The following is a 23,108-nucleotide window of genomic DNA, read 5'->3' as shown; positions in this document are numbered from 1 at the left end:
ATCATCCAAGATGAGCATCGTCATCATATGTAATTAATTGACAAGAAACAATTTCTCATCAAACTTTCCAGACTTGTGTACCAGCTGGGGTTCTTTTCCCCAATCATTGTACCGCCCAAAATCAAAGACAAGAATGGAACGTATGATACACCCAGCAGGCACACAACCATAGAAATTAGTAGACATGTTTTGTGTAAGAGCAGCAGACAGCAAGGGGTTAAATACTACATTGATCTCATCTGCTGTTAGAGACACTGATCATACGCACAACCAAACACAACGCATGTGTTATTGAAAAAAGAAGAGAGCGCATGTCACAGAAACAAAGAATGCTTGCATGAAAAACTGCACGCAGATTGTGCGCATATCAGAGTGATGGTGTGTGCTGTTTTTTGGGGGGTTTTTGTTGAACATAAAGGAAAAACCTTAATATTGCAATTCAAGTACTGCATGATTCTTCTTCTTCTGTCTTTATGATATGCAACTCCCACGTTCACTCATTTTCAATAAAATAACTTTTAAAAAAAACTTTTAAAAAACCAATCTTGTCATGACCAGAGATATCTAGCAACAATGTGATCCATTCATCATTTTCTTCTGTTGTGTTTCAATGACTGATTCTTTCAAAAGGAAATTGAGCATTAAGTGAATAAAATAAGGGTATGTACCTGGGTGACGTTTCATACCGGCAGGTTACATATTTATGTCCACTGTGGAACAGGTTTTCACCACATGTGAATGCATGATTTGGAATCAAGTCTGACAAGTCGCCTTTTTTTCTCTTTTTTTTTTGTGATATAGGTGTATAAGGTGTAAGTAGGAAAATAATGTTGGTCACCAACACCTACATCTTACTGCCAATAATGATGTTAGTTTTGAAGATGGTACATTGGAAGTGATGCATTCTGATGGTATTAGTAATGGTGGTGGTGGTGCAAGAAAGTCTAGTCTTTGATTTCCTGACATTACTTGCATTCTATTGTTGACGACAACAACGCAAGTTGGTGGGTCTGTGTCCTTCCTACTTTCATCCACAAAACACACAAGAAGAGATGGCAGTTGCTATGACTCCCACATTATTAACACACATTATGCCTACCATTTGCTGGGACGAGTGGTCTGACAGACAAAAATATATAAGCGTGTGCTAACCTTGCCTCTCTTTTCTTGTGAGCTTGATTTTGAGATGCTTAATTAAAATGTCAGTGACAATCACCTCTGGCACTGGCTTTGGCAACAGGTGCTTTAACTGTTGCGCCACATGAGATGGTGAGTACAGAATTTGGGGCATAATACATTTCAGAGGAGAGTTTATGCGTAAATACAGAATTTAGGTAACAAATTTCACAGAAGTGTTCTTTCTATCTCTGTCTCTCTCTCTCTGAAAGAAAAGGACTTTCCAGACAATATATTTTACATTGTTATTATTCACTATCACTAAAGTACTGCTATCAGTCCTCTTAGATCACATACAAATGAAAGGTGGGGTAGGGAAGATGACAACTTCAAACAGACTTGATCAACCTGAGTCAAATGGGTCACAGAAAAAAAGACAGCATCCATTTCAAAGAGAGAAGAATCAAAAGTGTATCAAACAGATCCTATAAAATATATAGTATAAGAAATATAAAGAAAATGAAGAAAGAAAGAAACAGGGGAGAAAAAAAACCTGATCATAATTAAGATCAGACGGTATCAGTTTCAGTTTCAAGGTGGTTTCAAAACGTGCAGGCTGATCCATACACACTTCCACCACATCTGTGTTTCAAAAAAAAAAAAATGCACACACCTGACCTACACATAAACCCAACGCACTTGAGAGACAGTAACATATGTGGAGCACCTGAATATGAATTAGAGCACACAGCACCACAAAGAAGTACACAACAGCAGTTATGTAAATCTGCATCTCTCTCCATTTAATAATACACACAGGGTAAAGAGATGATTTAATGCCTCCTGTATAGCACGAATCAATAATGTTGTATCACCTGGTTAGGAGCGTGTGACTGGCTGAGCAAGAAGACATCATGTCTGACAAAGACACTTTTAAAAATTTATTTTTTGAGATCCTTCTCTCTATGTGAGTCTACAAATACCTCTCTCCACATGCATACAATTTCTGGGACAAACGCATATGTGAACACGCGTACCTGGAATATTTGTAAGCAAAAATATGGATGTAAACGTGCTCACACATGTGCACTGTGTTAAGGGCTTTCACAACCCATTTGCGAGTCTAAAACTGTCGTTTTTGTTGTCATGCACATACACACACACTCTCTCTCTATCTCCTTTCCTCGCCAATTCAAATCAGTCGTATAAAATGAGTATCCATACCTGGGACTCATTAACTCACTCCGGACAAATAGTTTTCTCCCTTGCTTTCTCCTGCAGACGATCCTTTTGTTAGGGTTGGGAAAAAAATCACAAAAAATACAAAACACAAAGTAACTGAATGAAACTCCCTGTACTTGACCCACTGACTCCTCTTCTAATGTCGTGTGTATACCCACCCCCCTCCCTCTCTTCACAGCCCTCAGAAGCTGAGTCACTGTCAGTACCTTCTTGCTGGCAGCTTTCTTCACTGCTGATACTTTAATCAACATCTTCATTATCCTCGTCGATGTCGAAACCTTCAGTTTGAAGCATTTCAATCACTTCAGCAGCAGTAAAAAACAGCTGTTGTGATCTAGTTTGCTCCAAAAATTTCCACTTGTATCGCCTGCGACGCCATTTTCAATACGTATGCAGATTAGCTTGTCATGTGGGGTACCAGCGAGTGTACTGTCACGGAAACCTCACGAAGAAACTTTCCATTCGACCCTTAACATGTTCGCAATGCCTGGTGTAGCTGCAATTTTTATTCTTCCTCACGAGAAAAATGTGGACAAATTTTTAATTGTCGAAACCGCTATAGCGTTCCGTCATCCGGAATGCTACCTTACATCAGGAACGCTGTAGCGTTCCATCATCCGGAGTGAGTTAACATATCAGCACACTTCCACCAATAAACATTCCACCCTGCACAGCAAAACCGAACGAAACAAACAACCATAAAACCTCACGTCAATAAAGTTGCAGGCACATGCATAGCTATTTTGTCACACAATTGCATTTTTCTGTACAAAAACAATATCAAGTCAAACACACACATGCGCATTTAATGCACACAAACATGTCATTTCCATCAAATACATGCACTTTTTCTGCATACTCAAACATTTCAGTTACATACTTGCATTTTTCTGTGCCTCTGTCCAAGACATGCACGCACATACCCATTTTTGGGGGGCACAAAAATCATATCTCAATCACACAATCGCACATTTTCTATGCCACCTTCTTCCTCCTCTTTCACAGACATGACCGACCGACAGGCAGAAAGACACTTAGACAGACCGACACACACACACACACATACACACACAAACCGCCTCTCTTAAGCACATACACACTTTATTTCTCTGTCTCTCTCTCACACACACACACATAATATATAAATCCTTTCTTAAGCACATGACAAGCCTTATTTCTCTTTCCTTTCCTTCTCTCCTTCTCTGACACACAAAAACATATACACCTCTTTAGATACACATACACACACACACACACTTTACTTCCCTGTATTCGTCCTTTTCTCTTTCTCTCACAAACACACACACACACACTGCTGTTAAGCACATATATGCTTTATTTTTCTTTCTCTCTCTGTCCGTCTGTCTGCCTCTCACAAACATATTCACTTCTGATGAATATTATGCACACACACAACTACACACTTTATTTCTTTGTCTCTGTCCTTTTCTTTCTTTATCTCTCTCTCTCTCTCTCTCTCTCTCTTTTTCACACACACACACACACACACACACACACACACACACAGAGCAAGGGCTATCTGACACAGAGAAAGCCCCAGACAGTGTTCATGAACTTGTCGAAGAGGCTGCGGAAGGCAATCTTGTTCTGGCGCGTGATGAGGAGAGGTAAGGACGAGGGGGTGAGCTCTGTGAAGGCACTCAACAGGCGATCCTTGTGCTCCGAAGCACTGTGCTGCTCCAGCAACTGGTTCACCAGCTCCTGGTACTTGGCCTGAGAGTTAAAATATTGGCCTGAGAGTTAATATACTGGCCTGAGAGTTAACATACTGGCTTGAAATATTGACATGAGAGTTAAAAAATTGACCTGAGAGTTAAAATACTGGCCTGCGAGTTAAAAAAAAATTGGCCTGAGAGTTAAAATATTGACCCGAGTTAAAATACTGGCCTGAGAGTTAAAAATACTGGCCTGAGAGTTAAAATATTGGCCTGAGCGTTAAAATACTGGCATGAGAGTTAAAATATTGGCCTGAGAGTTAAAATACTGGCCTGAGAGTTAAAGGGTTAAAATATTGGCCTGAAAGTTAAAATACTGGCCTGAGAGTTAAAATATTGGCTTGAAATATTGACCTGAGTTAAAAAATTGGCCTGGGAGTTAAAATACTGGCATGTGAGTTAAAATACTGGCCCGAAAGTCAAAATATTGGCCTGAAAAATTGGCCTGTGAGTTAAAATATTGGCCTGAGAGCTAAAACTGGCCTGAAATATTGGCCTGAGAGTTAAAATATTGGCCTGAGAGTTAAAATAGTATCATTACTGATACACAGCGCCTCTCTCTGGTCAGAGACCAAACTCTAAGCACTTCACAAACACAGAGTCATTTGCCCAGTCTGCCCACTTGTGTAGAGCCTCATTTTTCGTTTCCTATGCCATTCAGTCAGGGCTCAGTTACGCACATGCACCCACATGCTATACAAAAGGGTATTCTACTACACATTCTGCCAGGGATAACTCTTGTTGCCACTGGTTCTTTTTTACGTGCGCTGTGCATGCTGCACACAGGACCTCCGTTTATCGTCTCATCCAAATGAGAAGCAGCCAGACCACCACTCAAGGTCCAGTGGAGAGGGAGAAAATTCTGGCAAGAGTGGGGTTCAGTCCCGCACCCTCAGATTCTCTCACTTCCTGAGTAGACGCACTACCACTAGGCCACCACTCCACATGTCTATATGAGTGGAAAAATATCAATGAGTTTGCAGGCCACAAAGTTGTATTTTATTTTTATACTTTATCTTCTTTTTTTTTTCTTTTTTTTTTGTATACTGTATCTTACTGAAATATATATGTAGCAGAGTTAAAAAATAAAGTATGTAGCAGAGCTGAAAATTAAGTATTAGCAGAGTTAAAATTATTATCAGTGGCAGTAAAGAATTCTTAATTATAAGTTGCTTACAGTCAGTGTGTTTTTAATCAGTATAATGTAAGTAAAGGGGAGTGAATTCTCCATGACATATACTTCCAACAAGGTTTTTAAAAAATCTAACACATTCATAACTGATATGTAGCATGGTTGGTGCACTGAACATGTGTGTATGTGTGAGGGAGGGGGGTGGGAGGGTGTGCAAGGGTGTGGGGGGAGGTGAGACACTGACCTGATGACAGCAGATGAGGGAGAAGAAGGTTGTGCTGGCCGTGTCCATCAGTGACATGTCAAACTTCTCCAGCAGCAGCATGCGGAACACAATCTGTCAACACACACACCACACTGTGTCACCACACAATCTGTCAACACACACACCACACTGTGTCATCACACAATGTGTCAACACACACACCACACTGTGTCATCACACAATGTGTCAACACACACACCACACTGTGTCACCACACAATGTGTCAACACACACACCACACTGTGTCACCACACAATGTGTCAACACACACACCACACTGTGTCACCACACAATGTGTCAACACATACACCACACTGTCACCACACAATGTGTCAACACACACACCACACTGTGTCACACACACAATGTGTCAATACACACACCACACTGTGTCACCACACAATCTGTCAACACACACACCACACTGTGTCACCACACAATCTGTCAACACACACACCACAGTGTGCCACACAATGTGTCAACACACACACCACACTGAGTCACCACACAATGTGTCAACACACACACCACACTGAGTCACCACACAATGTGTCAACACACACACCACACTGTGTCACCACACAATGTGTCAACACACACACCACACTGAGTCACCACACAGTGTGTCAACACACACACCACACTGTGTCACCACACAATCTGTCAACACACACACCACACTGAGTCACCACACAATGTGTCAAAACACACACCACACTGTGTCACACACACAATTGCTGTCAACCACACACACCACGAGTTGGTGCCAACTCAATCCAGTCAACACACACAACCACAGTGTGCCACACAATTCGTCAACACAACACACACACTGAAGTCACCCCACACAATGTGTCAACCAAAACACCCACACTGAGTCACCACACAAATGTGTCAACACACACAACCACAGCACTGAGTCACGGTCACCACACAATGTGTCAACACACACACCACACTGAGTCACCACACAATGTGTCAACACACACACCACACTGTGTCAACCCACACAATCTGTCAACACACACACCACACTGAGTCACCACACAGTGTGTCAACACACACACCACACTGTGTCACCACACAGTGTGTCAACACACACACCACACTGTGTCACCACACAATGTGTCAACACACACACCACACTGTCACCACACAATGTGTCAACACACACCACACTGTCAGCACACAATCTGTAATCACACACACACACCACACTGACACCACACAATCTGTCAACACACACACCAGGCCTCACATCCACTACAACATCACATTCAGGTCCCATAGCCTTATGGCAGTACAGCAAGCAGATGCATGTACATATATATATCAGATCTTCAAATACTTAGATTAGCACACAAGCACACGCTCACACACACGCACATGCACACACACACACACACAAACATTTACTCACATACTGAAACACTGACTTAAATCCCTTCCCAAGAGTCCGCCCCCCCCCTCCCCGTCCCACTCATCTTAAATCACTTATGGTGAAAAGATGTTAAAATGAATAATGAACTAACTTGATTAGCGTTCTTCTATGAACAGCGTTGCATACTTACTGCCAAGAAATGTTCTGTCAACTGTGACAGCTGATTGTCAGCAACTTTCTCCTCAATACTTACTGCTAAGAAATGTTCTGTCAACTGTGACAACTGATTGTCAACAACTATCTCAATACTTACTGCTAAGAAATGTTCTGTCAACTGTGACAGCTGATTGTCAGCAACTTTCTCCTCAATACTTACTGCTAAGAAATGTTCTGTCAACTGTGACAACTGATTGTCAGCAACTATCTCAATACTTAATGCTAAGAAATGTTCGGTCAACTGTGACAGCTGATTGTCGGCAAGTTTCTCCTCAATACTTACTGCTAAGAAATGTTCTGTCAACTGTGACAGCTGATTGCCAAGAACTTTCTCCTCAATACCTACCGCTAAGAAATGTTCTGTCAACTGTGACAGCTGATTGCCAAGAACTTTCTCCTCAATACTTACTGCTAAGAAATGTTCTGTCAACTGTGACAGCTGATTGTCGGCAACTTTCTCCTCAATACTTACTGCTAAGAAATGTTCTGTCAACTGTAACAGATGATTGTCAACAACTTTCTCCTCAATACTTACTGCTAAGAAATGTTCTGTCAACTGTGGCAGCTGATTGTCGGCAACTTTCTCCTCAATACCTACTGCTACGAAATGTTTGGTCAATTGTGACAGCTGATTGTCGGCAACTTTCTCCTCAATACCTACTGCTAAGAAATGTTCTGTCAACTGTGACAGCTGATTGTCAACAACTTTCTCCTCAATACCTACTGCTAAGAAATGTTCGGTCAACTGTGACAGCTGATTGTCGGCAACTTTCTCCTCAATACCTACTGCTAAGAAATGTTCTGTCAACTGTGACAGCTGATTGTCAACAACTTTCTCCTCAATACCTACTGCTAAGAAATGTTCTGTCAACAGTGACAGCTGATTGTCGGCAACTTTCTCCTCAATACCTACTGCTAAGAAATGTTCTGTCAACTGTGACAGCTGATTGTCGGCAACTTTCTCCTCAATACCTACTGCTAAGAAATGTTCTGTCAACTGTGACAGCTGATTGTCAGCAACTTTCTCCTCAATACTTACTGCTAAGAAATGTTCTGTCAACTGTGACAGCTGATTGTCGGCAACTTTCTCCTCAATACCTACTGCTAAGAAATGTTCTGTCAACTGTGACAGCTGATTGTCGGCAACTTTCTCCTCAATACCTACTGCTAAGAAATGTTCTGTCAACTGTGGCAGCTGATTGTCGGCAACTTTCTCCTCAATACTTACTGCTAAGACATGTTCTGTCAACTGTGACAGCTGATTGTCAGCAACTTTCTCAATACTTACTGCTAAGAAATGTTCTGTCAACTGTGACAGCTGATTGTCGGCAACTTTCTCCTCAATACTTACTGCTAAGAAATGTTCGGTCAACTGTGACAGCTGATTGTCGGCAACTTTCTCCTCAAACACCTGCACAGCCAGGCATCCCAGTGCCTCCAGACACATCTTGTTGATGTCGGATCCGAACCTGAGGACGCCTGTTAAGGAACTCAACAATTCTGACATAAAAATCTATCAAGAAAACCTAACAAGGAATGTCAGTGTGTCCACGACCATTATCAGTTCTAGTTTCAGTTTCACTAAATACATGAACAAGCCCACTCACACACGCTTGATTCTCATTACATACATATATCTATCTATCTATATATATAACTCTCTCTCTCTGTATATATATATATATATATATATATATATATATATATATATATATATATATATATATATATATATATTAAAAAGCCACTCAGCACTATTTTGTACCTTGGACTATTACAGCAAGCATACAGAAACATTGTTTGTGTGTGTGTGTGTGTGTGTGTGTGTGTGTGTGTGTGTACTGCCCCAGCAGCTTCACCATCTCAGCGGCACTACTTTCAAGTCGCTCGTTTCGGTTCCCTCATACACAGCCACACCCAGGTTCCTCTGCCACATTCCTAGAACCGACAGTCAGTCGACAGGGACTATCAACTCTGGTTCCCATTTTCATGACGTTAGTTCTGTGACAGAAACTAATGGCTTCACGTAACACTTTTTACCCCCCCAAGTACTTTTATAACTGTAACAACCGGTTGCTTCCCTTGGACTGTGACTGGTTGTTTCCATACCGAAGTGGGGCATGTTCAGTTTCGCTTTCTCAATCAGTTGTCTTCACATTTGGGGCTATTAGCTTGTTGGCTTTAGCCTCTATGTTGTTCAAACATTATTCACTGGTGTTTTCAAGAGGACTGAGTATGTTTTTAATGTCTTGTTTGTGTTTCGAGTACAAAGTAAGGCTTCAAAAAAGTGTACTCAGCTAATGTAGGGCTGGCCTGCAGAAACTGTAGTGCAGCTGCACTGATGAGAAAAATAAAAGTGTTAAAGGATACGTGAGCAGCCCCATCTCCATTGAAGCCACAATGTTCTGGAACAAAGCGGGCGCCAGACCAGAAAACTTGTCAGCGTGGATCTCCGCCAGGAAGGTGATCAGCTTGTAATACTGTAGGCACAGTGACGGGAACTGAAAAACAACACGTTTTACACTGTCAAACACCCAAACAGGAAGTGAATTATCCAAGGGTTTGAGTCCTATATACGACGGGCGCCATAGCCGAATGGTTAAAGCGTTGGACTTTCGATCTGAGGGTCTCGGGTTCGAATCACGGTGACGGCGCCTGGTGGGTAAAGGGTGGAGATTTTTACGATCTCCCAGGTCAACATATGTGCAGACCTGCCAGTGCCTGAACCCCCTTCGTGTGTATGCACAAGCAGAAGATCAAATACGCACGTTAAAGATCCTGTAATCCATGTCAGCGTTCGGTGGGTTATGGAAACAAGAACATACCCAGCATGCACACCCCTGAAAACGGAGTATGGCTGCCTATATGGCAGGGTAAAAACGGTCATACACGTAAAAGCCCACTCACGTATATACGAGTGAACGTGGGAGTTGAAGCCCACAAACGCAGAAGAAGAAGGACGAGAAGAAGAGTCCTATATACCAACCAGAACTTTAACCCCCCCACCCCCACACCCTCCCACTCCTTTTCTCCAGACCACTTTGTAGTTGACAGAAAAAAAATTATGCTGCACTGTGGCAACACACTCTCCCACTGAAGTGCAGTTGAAATTTTACACAAAGAAAATCTATTTTGACAAAAAGTAATACGATACAAGACTTTACACTTTTGAAACTTGATTTTCTATTTTGACAAAAAGTAATACAAAATTTTACACTTTTGAAACTTGACTTTCTGTCAATCTCGCTATGAACTCCTTTTCCTTCAACCACTTTTCTCTTCTGAATTTTCTCCTGAAGATGAAACGTTTCTTCGCTTACTTGCATTCAGTATGTAGGCCCACCTCTCCTGCTCAACACAGAACAATATTTGGAAGAAAAAAAACATAAAATATTTCCACAAAATTTTTCATTCTTATAGCAAAAAAAGAAAATCGCGGACTTCTCTGATTAACAGCAGCACAGTGACAAATAGGGAAAACTGATAAGATACTCATACAACTTGTTTTGGGTTTTTTTTCTTCTGACTTTGTTTATTTGTTGTTGTTTTTTTGTTGGTTTTTTTGCTGCTTTTTTTTCTTCTCATGGAGTAAGAACATAAAAAGCATCTTTCTCCCTCTTCCTCAATTTCTTTTTTTTTTTTTTTTTTTTCTTTTTTTAAAACTTTCTTGTAAAGTGTGATTACATGTAGTGCCTTTATTCTTTCTTCTTTTTTTTTTTTTTTTTTACCTTTTAACCCCTTGCCTGTTGCTGAAAAGTATGCTCATCAGTGAAAGGCTGTCACCTCACTGAGATATGACAAAGATTGCAGGTCAGGATATCAGTCACCACTCTGTATTTGGACCTCTTTCTTTGGGGATTGTGTAACCTCTGTCCAGCAAAATCAGTTACTTCACTGAAAAGGACACAAAAAGTGTTAACTGCGCTTCAAAACTCATACCACACTGATCGCATTTCACCACGGTTCAGCCGTCAAGGGGTTAAATATTGTATGGCATTGTATTGCATTCAAGTTGGATAAATAAAGATGTACAGCACTGCCTTGTGTTGAACTGCATTATGTTAAACCACGCCGAATTGTAGTGCATTGCGACGGGCGCAATAGCCGAGTGGTTAAAGTGTTGTTCTGTCAATCTGAGGGTCCCGGGTTCGAATCACGGTGACGGCGCCTGGTGGGTAAAGGGTGGAGATTTTTACGATCTCCCAGGTCAACATATGTGCAGACCTGCCAGTGCCTGAACCCCCTTCGTGTGTATGCGCAAGCATAAGATCAAATACGCACATTAAAGATCCTGTAATCCATGTCAGCGTTCGGTGGGTTATGGAAACAAGAACATACCCAGCATGCACACCCCCGAAAACGGAGTATGGCTGCCTATATGGCAGGGTAAAAACGGTCATACACGTAAAAGCCCACTCGCGTATATACGAGTGAACGTGGGAGTTGAAGCCCACAAACGCAGAAGAAGGAGGAGAAGAAGAGTCCTATATACCAACCAGAACTTTAACCCCCCCCCCCACCCCCACACTCTCCCACTCCCACCCCTTTTCTCCAGACCACTTTGTAGTTGACAGAAAATGGCTGCCTACATGGCGGGGTAAAAACGGTCATACACGTAAAAGCCCACTCGTGTGCATACGAGTGAATGCAGAAGAAGAAGAAGTAGTGCATTGCATTTCACTGTACAGATACTCATCCCTGAGGTTCAGCGATCAAGGGGTTAACCGTCCAGACTTAATTAATTTCTCCTGACTGACTCTGCCTGTGACCGTACCTTGAGCAGTTCAGCGGTCATGAGAGGCACGATGATTTCCAGTCCGTACAACACGACAGCCACAGCTCCCACACTGCCACCGTTCTGTGGTACGCCATCTTCTGCTGGGCAACGATCAAAGACTGAAGGGATACACACGTTAATGAGCAGGTCACAAAAGGAACTCTTTTTTTTTTCATCAAAATTATATCTAATCTAACATGCTTATCATGACCCACTGGTGCAGACTCCGGCAGAGGAGTCTGATTCCTGTCCTGTGCAAAATACAACTCTGCTCACTTGCAGAAATCAAAAGTAGCTGCGGTTAATGACTTCCCTTAGTATGTTACCTCCCTTCTGTGTGCCAAACCTGCACCCTCTTTTCCAGCAGCCACCTTCAATTGCGGTAACCTGTGCTAATTTTTTTTTTTTTTTTTTTTTTTTTTTTACATTTCCTATCTTCTCTTGATTGATTATTGTTGCATGTTGTCATGTCTTCCAACAGGGCACAGTACTATCTCTCTTGTTTGGGCAATCGGGATACAGTTAAGCCAAATTGCACTTAATCAGTGGACATGTGAGCCCTGCCAAAAATGTGCACATCACACAACTTTTCTTTTCCAAAATATTTCCATAGGAAAACTAAAATCAACTGAGAACAAATATTTTCACACTTCTCACAACAGTTTTTTCTTTTCTAAGACGCTGCTAAGGGAAAACGAAACCAGTTGAGAACGAACGGTGGTGAACAACACTCGTAATCACTCCCTCTCGATACACACACACACACATACACCCTCCAACCTCCAACAACGCACCTCTCCCTCGCCCCACACCCCCGACACACACACACACACACACACACACACTCACCCTCCGGCCCGAAGTCAAGGAAGTCCTTGGCCAGCAGGTTCATAAGCAGTTCCATGACAATGCTGATGTCGTTGAACTTGTTCTCCTCCTCGTCCCCACTCACGGTGCGCGTCTTCCCCGAGTGGTACTTGGAGTACATCTGGATCGACGACAGGCTCACCTCAAACAGCTTCTGGGAACTGCTCTGTAAGTCCCCCACACCACCACTTTACAGCGTCAGGTTTCATGTTGTTTGGGTTTTTTTGTTTGTTGTTGTTGTTTTTCTATCAATAAATTATACAGTTGGGTTTTTTTGTTTGTTGTTTTTTTTCTATCAATAAATTATACATTGAAATGCAATGCATTGCAATACAAAGCAGTGCAGAGCAATGCAATACAATAATTAAACTATGCATCGCATCTAAGAGTGTGATATGACCTCAAGCTTTTTTTGCAATCAAAAAAATTTTTTTTATGTACTTTGAATATTAAATGACATCATTTGTCATGTTTCATGAACCAAAAAGATTTAAACCAATACAATATAATCCAATGCAATGCAATACAACGCAATGCAGAGCAATACAATACAAAGCAGTGTAAGTGCAGTACAATAATCTCCAATGGAAATGCACATTTCTGTGGATCCAGTATGATGTATATTCAGTTTCAGTCCTACATTATAACTATGTAATTCTTTATTTATCGGGGTTGGGGGAAGGGAGATTAACTTCTACTCCCATTAATCACAATACACAGTCCACTAAAACCAAGAAAATTTTGTTTGCAACTCCACTCTTCACCTGTAAGCCTGTTAAGTGTACCACAAATGAAACAAATGGAAAAAAAAACCATGAGAACGGGACAGTACCGACAGAAATCCAACTGATGACCTTACCTCTCCGAGGTAGCACAGGTGATGCTGTACCACCTCAGCAAACAGCTCCAGAATCAGGTACACCATGTCCTCGAAGTCCCGATACACCTCTGGAACAACAACAACAACACAACCACACAGGTTCAAACTCATCAGTCTGTAAGGAAATTCATAACACAAGGAAATTTTTTTCCTAAAATTACGTTTATCTAACAAACTTACCATGACCCACTAGTGCAGACTCCAGCAGGGAGTCCCGATTCCTGTCCTGTGCAAACTACTACCCGCCTATGCGGAGAAAACAAAAGTAGCTACGGCCGATGACCTCCCGGAAGTAGGTTAAATTACATTCAATACACCATAACTTCCCTGACTCACTTGTGCAAACACTGACAGGACTCCGACTCCTGTCCTGTGTCAAAATACCAGTCCATACAGGATGGATGAAAGCAGAAAGACCCACAGCTAGTTACCTCTCTTCCTCCACATACCTCCCTTCAATAGCAAGAAAAGACCAACGCTGTAGACAAACTACGGAGAAAATTCAGAGGCCGACAGCTAAGATCCAGCAAGGACACCAGCCGCCGTGGCGAAGTGGTTAGCGTCGCGGACTGACGGCTGGGAGGACACGGGTTCGAATCCCAGCGGAGATGGGTTTTTCAGCCCATGGCCGGCTCCTACCCAGAGTTGAGTGTGCTGTGGGCTTAAATGGTGAGAATGGGACCACACAGTCGAGTGTCATCCACTTCAAGGATGCGTCTTTGGGTGTGTTGCTCTAATTACCTGACCAACACTGCAAATGCCTGTATCTCTCGGGCCTGGTTAACGCCGGGATATCATTATGACAGGAAGCGTAGAGTACAGCCTTGTCACGCAGTCCCAAACCAAAATGGACCTCCATAGCAACATCGTCATCCTCCTCCTCCTTCATCGTCATCAATATAAACAAAATAGTCTCAAAGTCTGTGGCCTTTCATGCCCTGTTCTCATGGTGACCTCAGTTTCGATACCCCTCCACTTCCGTGCTTGGGGTGAGTCCTGTCAATGTCGTCAGTGTCGGCAGATTCATGGGGGGCTTTTGTTTGAGGGACGTGGTGGAGGTCTCCACTCTGGGAGGGACGCTCACTCAGTCGGCTCCGCGACTAAGCCGTTATTGTCGTTAGTAGGGGGCTTAGTAGGTGGTGTCCTAAGTACGTTAAAACAGAAAAGGCACCACTGAACACCACCGAAGTGACTCAGCAGCAGTGCAGGGTCTCTTCTGGTGTGTGGCCTCCTGGCGACCTAACATCGATGGTTCCCTGTGGACTGCCGACGCTGGAACTGCGAAGGACGAACCCGGGTGTGGCCGTGTATGGGGGAATCTAAATGAGCGGCGTGGGAGTAATGCCACTGAAACGGTGCAGATGATGGGGCAGCAAAAAAAAAAAAAAAAAAAAGATCCAGCAAGGACACCCCTCCGACAGCCAGCCAGGACATCACCCATCACTGACAGCCAGAGCCCATCAAGCACACCCCTCCAACAGACAGCCAGGACATCACCCATCACTGACAGCCACAGCCCATCAAGCACCCCCCTCCAACAGACAGCCAGGACATCACCCACTCACTGACAGCCAGAGCCCATCAAGCACACCCCTCCAACAGACAGCCAGGACATCACCCTCTCACTGACAGCCAGAGCCCATCAAGCACAACCCTCCAACAGACAGCCAGGACATCACCCTCTCACTGACAGCCAGAGCCCATCAAGCACCCCCCTCCAACAGACAGCCAGGACATCACCCATCACTGACAGCCAGAGCCCATCAAGCACAACCCTCCAACAGACAGCCAGGACATCACCCTCTCACTGACAGCCAGAGCCCATCAAGCACAACCCTCCAACAGACAGCCAGGACATCACCCATCACTGACAGCCAGAGCCCATCAAGCACAACCCTCCAACAGACAGCCCGGACATCACCCATCACTGACAGCCAGAGCCCATCAAGCACAACCCTCCAACAGACAGCCAGGACATCACCCATCACTGACAGCCAGAGCCCATCAAGCACAACCCTCCAACAGACAGCCCGGACATCACCCATCACTGACAGCCAGAGCCCATCAAGCACAACCCTCCAACAGACAGCCAGGACATCACCCATCACTGACAGCCAGAGCACATCAAGCACAACCCTCCAACAGACAGCCAGGACATCACCCATCACTGACAGCCAGAGCCCATCAAGCACAACCCTCCAACAGACAGCCAGGACATCACCCATCACTGACAGCCAGAGCCCATCAAGCACAACCCTCCAACAGACAGCCAGGACATCACCCATCACTGACAGCCAGAGCCCATCAAGCACACCCCTCCAACAGACAGCCAGGACATCACCCATCACTGACAGCCAGAGCCCATCAAGCACACCCCTCCAACAGACAGCCAGGACATCACCCACTCGCTGACAGCCAGGACTACACTCCCACAGGACACCAGGACCCAACGCCTTGACCACAACACCCTTCACGGAGCAAGACCACAGCCACCAACAACTTGACCTTAGGGGCAGCAGCCAATAAGTCGTTAAACTCACCACTACAGCAAAACATCACCACCACCATAACAGCTGCATTCTGAACGGTAACACGTCATTTCAGCGCCAACATTTCAGCGCCAACATTTCAGCACCGTACATTTCAGCGCCATACATTTCAGCGCCGTACAGTTCAGCGCCGCACAATTCAGCGCCGTACATTTCAGCGCCAAACGGTATGAGAGAGAGAGAGAGAGAGAGAGAGAGAGAGTTGTGAGTACATTTCAGCGCTAAACGGTATGAGAGAGAGAGAGAGAGAGAGAGAGAGAGAGAGAGAGAGAGTTGTGAGTTACAAATCGTACATTTCAGTTATGACGCCCGGGGCCAACCAGTAATTGACTACTTTGAAGACACGTACATCGGCCGACCTCGTCGCCGAGGCCCCCGTCAATCACCACTTTTCGAAATGGAAATGTGGAATGTGCATGACCGAGTCCTTTCGGATGCAGCGAAATCCAACAACAGTGTGGAAGGATTTCACAATGCATTCCAAAACCACGTAGGGGCGTACTCCCCAGATTTGTGGAAGCTCATTGCAGTCCTCAAAAAAGAGCAAGCCATGATTCAAGCTGACGTCATGCGTCTTATGGGAGGTCAGGCACCTGCCCCGAAGCGCCGAAAGTACAAAGACCTACAAAAACGTGTCAAAACCATCATCTTGCAGTACAACGCAGGGGATCGTTCTCTCATGGACACGATGGAGGGCATTGCTTTTGCATTCATGTTTTAGGAGAGGCACCAAACGATGCATATTCAGTGATATTCAGTGATTTTAATTTTTCATGTGATTTTATCTTTAAAGTTCAATTAAAAAATGTGATTTTAATTTTTCATGTGATTTTATGTACGGCGCTGAAATGTACGGCGCTGAAATGTACGGCGCTGAAATGTTGGCGCTGAAATGTTGGCGCTGAAATGTCATGGAACCATTCTGAACACTAGCAAACCTCATCACCACTCACTCACCTAACAGTGTGACAATTACACCACCATACCAGCTCCATTCTGAACTCTAACAAACCTCATCACCACTCACTCACCTAACAGTGTGACAATTACACCACCATAACAGCTGCATTCTGAACTCTAACAAACCTCATCACCACTCACTCACCTAACAGTGTGACAATTACACCACCATACCAGCTCCATTCTGAACGATAACAAACCTCATCACCACTCACTCACCTAACAGTGTGACAATTACACCACCATAACAGCTGCATTCTGAACTCTAACAAACCTCATCACCACTCACTCACCTAACAGTGTGACAATTACACCACCATAACAGCTGCATTCTGAACACTAACAAACCTCATCACCACTCACTCACCTAACAGTTCAACAATTACACCACCATAACAGCTCCATTCTGAACACTAACAAACCTCATCACCACTCACTCACCTAACAGTTCAACAATTACACCACCATAACAGCTGCATTCTGAACACTAACAAACCTCATCACCACTCACTCACCTAACAGTTCAACAATTACACCACCATAACAGCTCTTCTTCTTCTTCTTCTTCTGCATTCACTCGTATGCACACGAGTGGGCTTTTACGTGTATGACCGTTTTAGGCAGCCATACTCTGTTTTCGGGGGTGTGCATGCTGGGTATGTTCTTGTTTCCATAACCCACCAAACACTGACATGGATGACAGGATCTTTAACGTGCGTATTTGATCTTCTGCTTGCATATACACACGAAGGGGGTTCAGGCACTGGCAGGTCTGCACATATGTTGACCTGGGAGATCGGAAAAATCTCCACCCTTTACCCACCAGGCGCCGTCACCATGATTCAAACCCGGGACCCTCAGATTGACAGTCCAACGCTTTAACCACTCGGCTATTGCACCCGTCACCCTAACATTCTGAACGCTAACAAACCTCACCACCACTCACTCACCTAACAGTTCAACAATTATACCACCATACAACAGCTCCATTCTGAACACTAACAAACTTCATCACCACTCACTCACCTAACAGTTCAACAATTACACCACCATAACAGTTCCATTCTGAACACTAACAAACCTCACCAACACTCACTCACCTAACAGTGTGACAATTACACCACCATAACAGCTGCATTCTGAACACTAACAAACCTCATCACCACTCACTCACCAAGCAGTTTGACAGAGTCGACAAGCAGCGGGTGCAGGAAGGCGAAGATATGCTCACAGATGTCGACCCGGGTGCCCTGAGCGATGCCGATGAGGGACTCCAGGACCCAGGTGAGCTCCTCCTTGCTCTGGCCCTGCAAGGCCTGCTGGCTGCTGAAGTGGGGGTCCTGCACCGTGCTGTAGAAAGAGTTCCGGGTTGTCTCCAGCACCTGAAAGCATGGAAAGGAGGGTTAGGGGGTGTGGGGGGGGGGGTTGTTTTTTTTGGTTTTTTCATCACTTGTCTTTATCTGTCATTGTCTTTATTTTGTCATTGGTGACAAAACTGATTATCAACACAAAGATGTTAAAAAGAAAAAAACACACAGAAAAAAACCTAACAAATATAAAGAACAGAACAATAAATTGCTCAAGATATCCTGTGAATAATCACACAACTAATGATGCAAAACAAGAGCCTACTTTTATTTCTTTTCCAAGGCGTGCACACACATACACCCATCCTTCCACCCACCCACCACCCACACACACACCAACACACACACACACACACACACAGAGAAAACCCAGGACCTGGCAAATCCAGAGATTATTACTTTCTTTACACATCTGAGCCCCCCCACTGACCCCTCCCCCTACAACCCCCCCCTTCCCCCCACTCCCCGAAAAAAACCTGCTTGTGCAGCACACACAACACACACACATGCAAACACACACACACCAAACCCCCTCCACACACACACACACACACACATCAAACACCCTCCCCCCCCACACACACACACAGACACCCCAAACCCACCCACACACCCAACACACCCACCAATTTCCAGAACTGCTGCTGCTGCTGAGGGTCCTTGAGCCCAGTGCCAGCCATGACCAGTCCCTTCATGAACTGGCGGCGGGGCACCGAGGCCAGCTGTCTGGCCGGCCCCCTCTTGTCCACCTCCAGGTGCGCCAACTCCCACAGGTGCTGGCTCTGGGATATGAACTGGGCCCTGTTGCAAAGGAGGTTGAGTGTGTAATGTGTTGTGTTGTGTTGCGTTGCGTTGCGTTGCGTTGCGTTGTGTTGCGTTGCGCTGTGTTGTGTTGTGTTGTGTTGTGTTGCACTGTGTTGTGTTGCACTGTATTGTGTTGCATTGTGTTGTTGTGTTGCACTGTGTTGTGTTGTGTTGCACTGTGTTGTGTTGTGTTGCACTGTGTTGTGTTGCACTGTGTTGTGTTGTGTTGTGTTGCACTGTGTTGTGTTGCACTGTGTTGTGTTGGGTTGGGTTGTGTTGCACTGTGTTGTGTTGTGTTGTGTTGTGTTGCACTGTGTTGTGTTGCACTGTGTTGTGTTGGGTTGTGTTGTGTTGTGTTGCACTGTGTTGTGTTGGGTTGTGTTGTGTTGCACTGTGTTGTGTTGCATTGTGTTGTGTTGCACTGTGTTGTGTTGTGTTGCACTGTGTTGTGTTGTGTTGCACTGTGTTGTGTTGCACTGTGTTGTGCTGCATTGTGTTGTGTTGTGTTGTGTTGCACTGTGTTGTGTTGCACTGTGTTGTGTTGGGTTGGGTTGTGTTGCACTGTGTTGTGTTGCATTGTGTTGTCTGTCCACCTCTATGTGCACCAATCCCCACAGGTGCTGGTTTCGTAATAATAATTGGGCCCTGGGGGAAAGGAGGTTGAGTTGCGTTGCGTTGCGTTGCGTTGTGTTGTGTTGCGCTGCACTGCGTTGTTGTGCTGAGCTGTGCTGTGTGGTGTTGTGCTGTACTGTGCTGAACTGTGCTGTGTGGTGTTGCACTGTACTGTGCTGACCTGAGCTGTGTGATGTTGCACTGTACTGTGCTGACCTGTGTTGTGTTGTGTTGTGCTGTGCTGTGCTGTGCTGCGCTGAGCTGTACTGTGTTGTGTTGTGTTGTGCTGTGCTATGCTGTACTGTGCTGACCTGAGCTGTGCTGAGCTGTGTTGTGCTGTGCTGACCTGAGCTGTGTTGTGTTGTGCTGTGCTGTGCTGTACTGTGCTGACCTGTGTTATGCTGTGCTGTGCTGTGCTGACCTGAGCTGTGTTGAGCTAAGTTGTGTTGTGATGTGCTGTCCTGTGCTGTCAAGGAAAGAAGAAAGATTGTATTGCATTGTATTGTAACATAAGGGAGTGAACATTGTATTGTATTGCACTGTATTGTATTGTATTATATTGTACAGCACTGCATTGCACAGCATTATATTGTATTACATGGTGTTGTATTGTTTTGGTTGTGCTGTAGTGTACTGTGTTGTAAATGAAGACTGCACTGTACTGTACTGTACTGTACTGTACTGTATTGTACTGTACTTTACTATACTGTTCTGTATGTACTGAACTGTACTGTATTATAGTTCTAAGCTCTGCAGTATGAACTCAGCCCTGAGGAAAGAAGAAAGAAAGGGGGAAGGAGGGAAGAACAGAGTGATTTTATGTTACCTGTCCCAACAAAATAAACTGAGCTCTCAAGGAAATTAATAATAATAATAATACAGATCAATGCTCACACCTGCCACAAACTAACACACACATACACAACCAGTTCAAGAAGCCCATAAGTCAATCAGATCATTGTAAGAAAGGAGTGATTTATATGTCATCTGGCTCATGAGATATAAACATGGGCAAGTTTACGGTTTAGAGACAGGAAGAGGTGAATCACAGTGTGTGTGTATGTGATTAAATATTAATGTGTGTACATTCTTAATTAACCTATTCAACTTGTTATGTTATTAGAATTTTCACTCCCAACGAACAATGTGATCTCTCTACCTGCTTACCGACAATAAACCAGTCTATAGCCTGAAGTCCACTCACTTTGTCTTGTTGTCGACTAGAGTGACGAGCATCATGAGGGTGTCAGTCATGACGGAGGTCTCCGAGCTCCACACCGACACGTTGGAGACAATCTTTTGCAGCAGGAAGTTCACCGTCCACTTGCCCCCCTCTGAGTCTCGGCCAAAGGCTGAGCTAAAAACTGGACTCATCTGGAACAAATTTTTTTTAAAACATTTTTATACATCTGAAACCTTTTTTTTTCCTAAACATTTTCTATACATCTTTTGAATACTATACATCTTTTGAATACAAATGTTACAAAGAAAGAAAGAAAAAATCCACATACAAACAGAGAGGCAAAACAACATTTTAATGAGTAAAATAACATAATAAAAATATCTGATGAACACAAACACAATCGATTTACAAAAATTACACATAAATTGCAAGTCTATCATTCAATGCACAAAAACAACACACAAATTGCAAGTCTATCATTCACCCCACTCCCACACTTCACCGAGAACACACAGACCTGAAACAAAATTGACAGGGAAAAGGGATGAGGTCGACAGGAAATTTTCTTCCTAAAATTACGTTTAAATAACATACTTACCGTGACCCAACTAGTGCAGACTCTGGCAGGGGTCCGACATTCCTGTCCTGTGCAAACTACTATCCGCCTATGCGGAGAAAACGAAAGTAGCTATTGCTGATAACCTCCCGGAAGTATGTAACCTCTCCTCTGCCCCCCTCACTAGTGCCCTCTTTTTCTGGCAGCACACATACACTTACAAACCACAGTCAGCACATCAATTTTTTTTTTCTTGTTCCAACAATCCATGTGGGTTCTCAAACTGAAGACCACACACTGATTGTTGAAATGGGAGGTGAATTTGACATAAAACTATATTTTATTTATTTTCATTTTATTCATTTGTTCAGGAGTCGACACTTCAATAATAAAACAGGGCATGCACACAGTGTTTGGCACAAGAATTCTGTTCTGTGCTTATCTTCAAGGAATGCCACATCAAGATCAGTGACTACAAAAGTAAGTCATTCTGTGTGTGTGCTTCTGTGCATGTGCACATGTAAGTGGTGAGTGTGTGTGTGTACAGAGTAGCTTGGGAGTGATGGGTATGTATGTCCTTGTATGAGCAAAACACGTCAGCAGCCATGTGTGTGTGCAACTGCATGCAAATGCTTCGTTGCTGCTGCTGTTGCTACTGTCACTACCCCCACAAAACATAGTGCAGCTGCCTAATCAGCAGGGTAAGAACAGTCATAAAGGTAAAAACTCAATCGTAGATCTATCCAAGCAAACCATGGGTGTTTCAACCCAGAAGAAGCATTCCTGCTGCTATTGCTGCTGTCATAGTTACTGCCTTTCAGGTTCCTGTTTCCCCCTATACCACTCCCTCTCACTCACCTGGGAGTAGTAACTTTCGTTGGGCAACAGGTAGGCCGCTGCCCAGCGTCGTAAGAAGCACATGACTGTCGACGCCACCTGGGGGCTGAGGTAGAGGGACAACCCTGCCGCCAGTGCCTGGGTCTCTATCTGACACAGTCGCAGCACGCTGACGATCAACCTGGAAGAGTGCAAGTAAAATAAAATAAAAAATCCAAGCTTGCCTCTGAGGATAAATTCATCACGTCAATTGCTTTTCAGATATAATAAACTTGACTCAACTTGGCTTGACTTGGTGTGTGGGGGAAAGGCAGAGGTTAAGAGTACAATACATAAATTGTTGTGGGTATTCTGGTAGCATGCAGTACTTAACTGTGAATCAAATCATGTTGCTTATAGCCCTGCTGCACAAAGGGGCCATTTCAGAGCTGAATACTGGGCGCTATTTCCAAGTGGTTAAAGCATTTGACTTTCAACCTGAGTGTTGTGGGTTCGAATCTTGGTGACAGAGCCTGATGGGTAAAGGGTGGAGATTTTTCTGATGTCCCAGGTCAACATACGTGCAGACCTGCTTGTGTCTGAAAATCCTTTGTGAGTATATGTACACAGAAGATCAAACATGCACGTT

The 23,108-nt window shown here is 44.1% G+C and overlaps 1 protein-coding gene across 2 annotated transcripts in view; it reads right to left on the bottom strand.

Moving 5' to 3' along the window:
• Positions 1-400: 400 nt before the first annotated feature.
• The window catches only part of LOC143297739 (exportin-4-like), a 40,952-nt gene continuing 18,244 nt past the window's right edge, over positions 401-23,108 (bottom strand). The window contains exons 14-24 of one of the 2 annotated variants that reach the window (XM_076610189.1): positions 22,502-22,661; positions 21,109-21,278; positions 19,115-19,289; positions 18,296-18,503; positions 13,592-13,680; positions 12,715-12,898; positions 11,863-11,984; positions 9,459-9,589; positions 8,440-8,557; positions 5,471-5,563; positions 401-4,092 (exon numbers count right to left, since the gene is read on the bottom strand). In XM_076610189.1, coding sequence (XP_076466304.1) covers positions 3,895-4,092; positions 5,471-5,563; positions 8,440-8,557; positions 9,459-9,589; positions 11,863-11,984; positions 12,715-12,898; positions 13,592-13,680; positions 18,296-18,503; positions 19,115-19,289; positions 21,109-21,278; positions 22,502-22,661 — 1,648 coding nt within the window. In that variant the 3' untranslated portion in view covers positions 401-3,894. The remainder of the gene's footprint in view (positions 4,093-5,470; positions 5,564-8,439; positions 8,558-9,458; positions 9,590-11,862; positions 11,985-12,714; positions 12,899-13,591; positions 13,681-18,295; positions 18,504-19,114; positions 19,290-21,108; positions 21,279-22,501; positions 22,662-23,108) is intronic. The other variant, XM_076610190.1, reaches the window with a different exon arrangement.

Source organism: Babylonia areolata, chromosome 23 (assembly GCF_041734735.1).
Source record: "Babylonia areolata isolate BAREFJ2019XMU chromosome 23, ASM4173473v1, whole genome shotgun sequence".
Classification (NCBI taxonomy): domain Eukaryota; kingdom Metazoa; phylum Mollusca; class Gastropoda; order Neogastropoda; family Buccinidae; genus Babylonia; species Babylonia areolata.
Note: the sequence above shows the minus strand (reverse complement) of the source record. Positions and strands in the feature narration are given on the sequence as shown.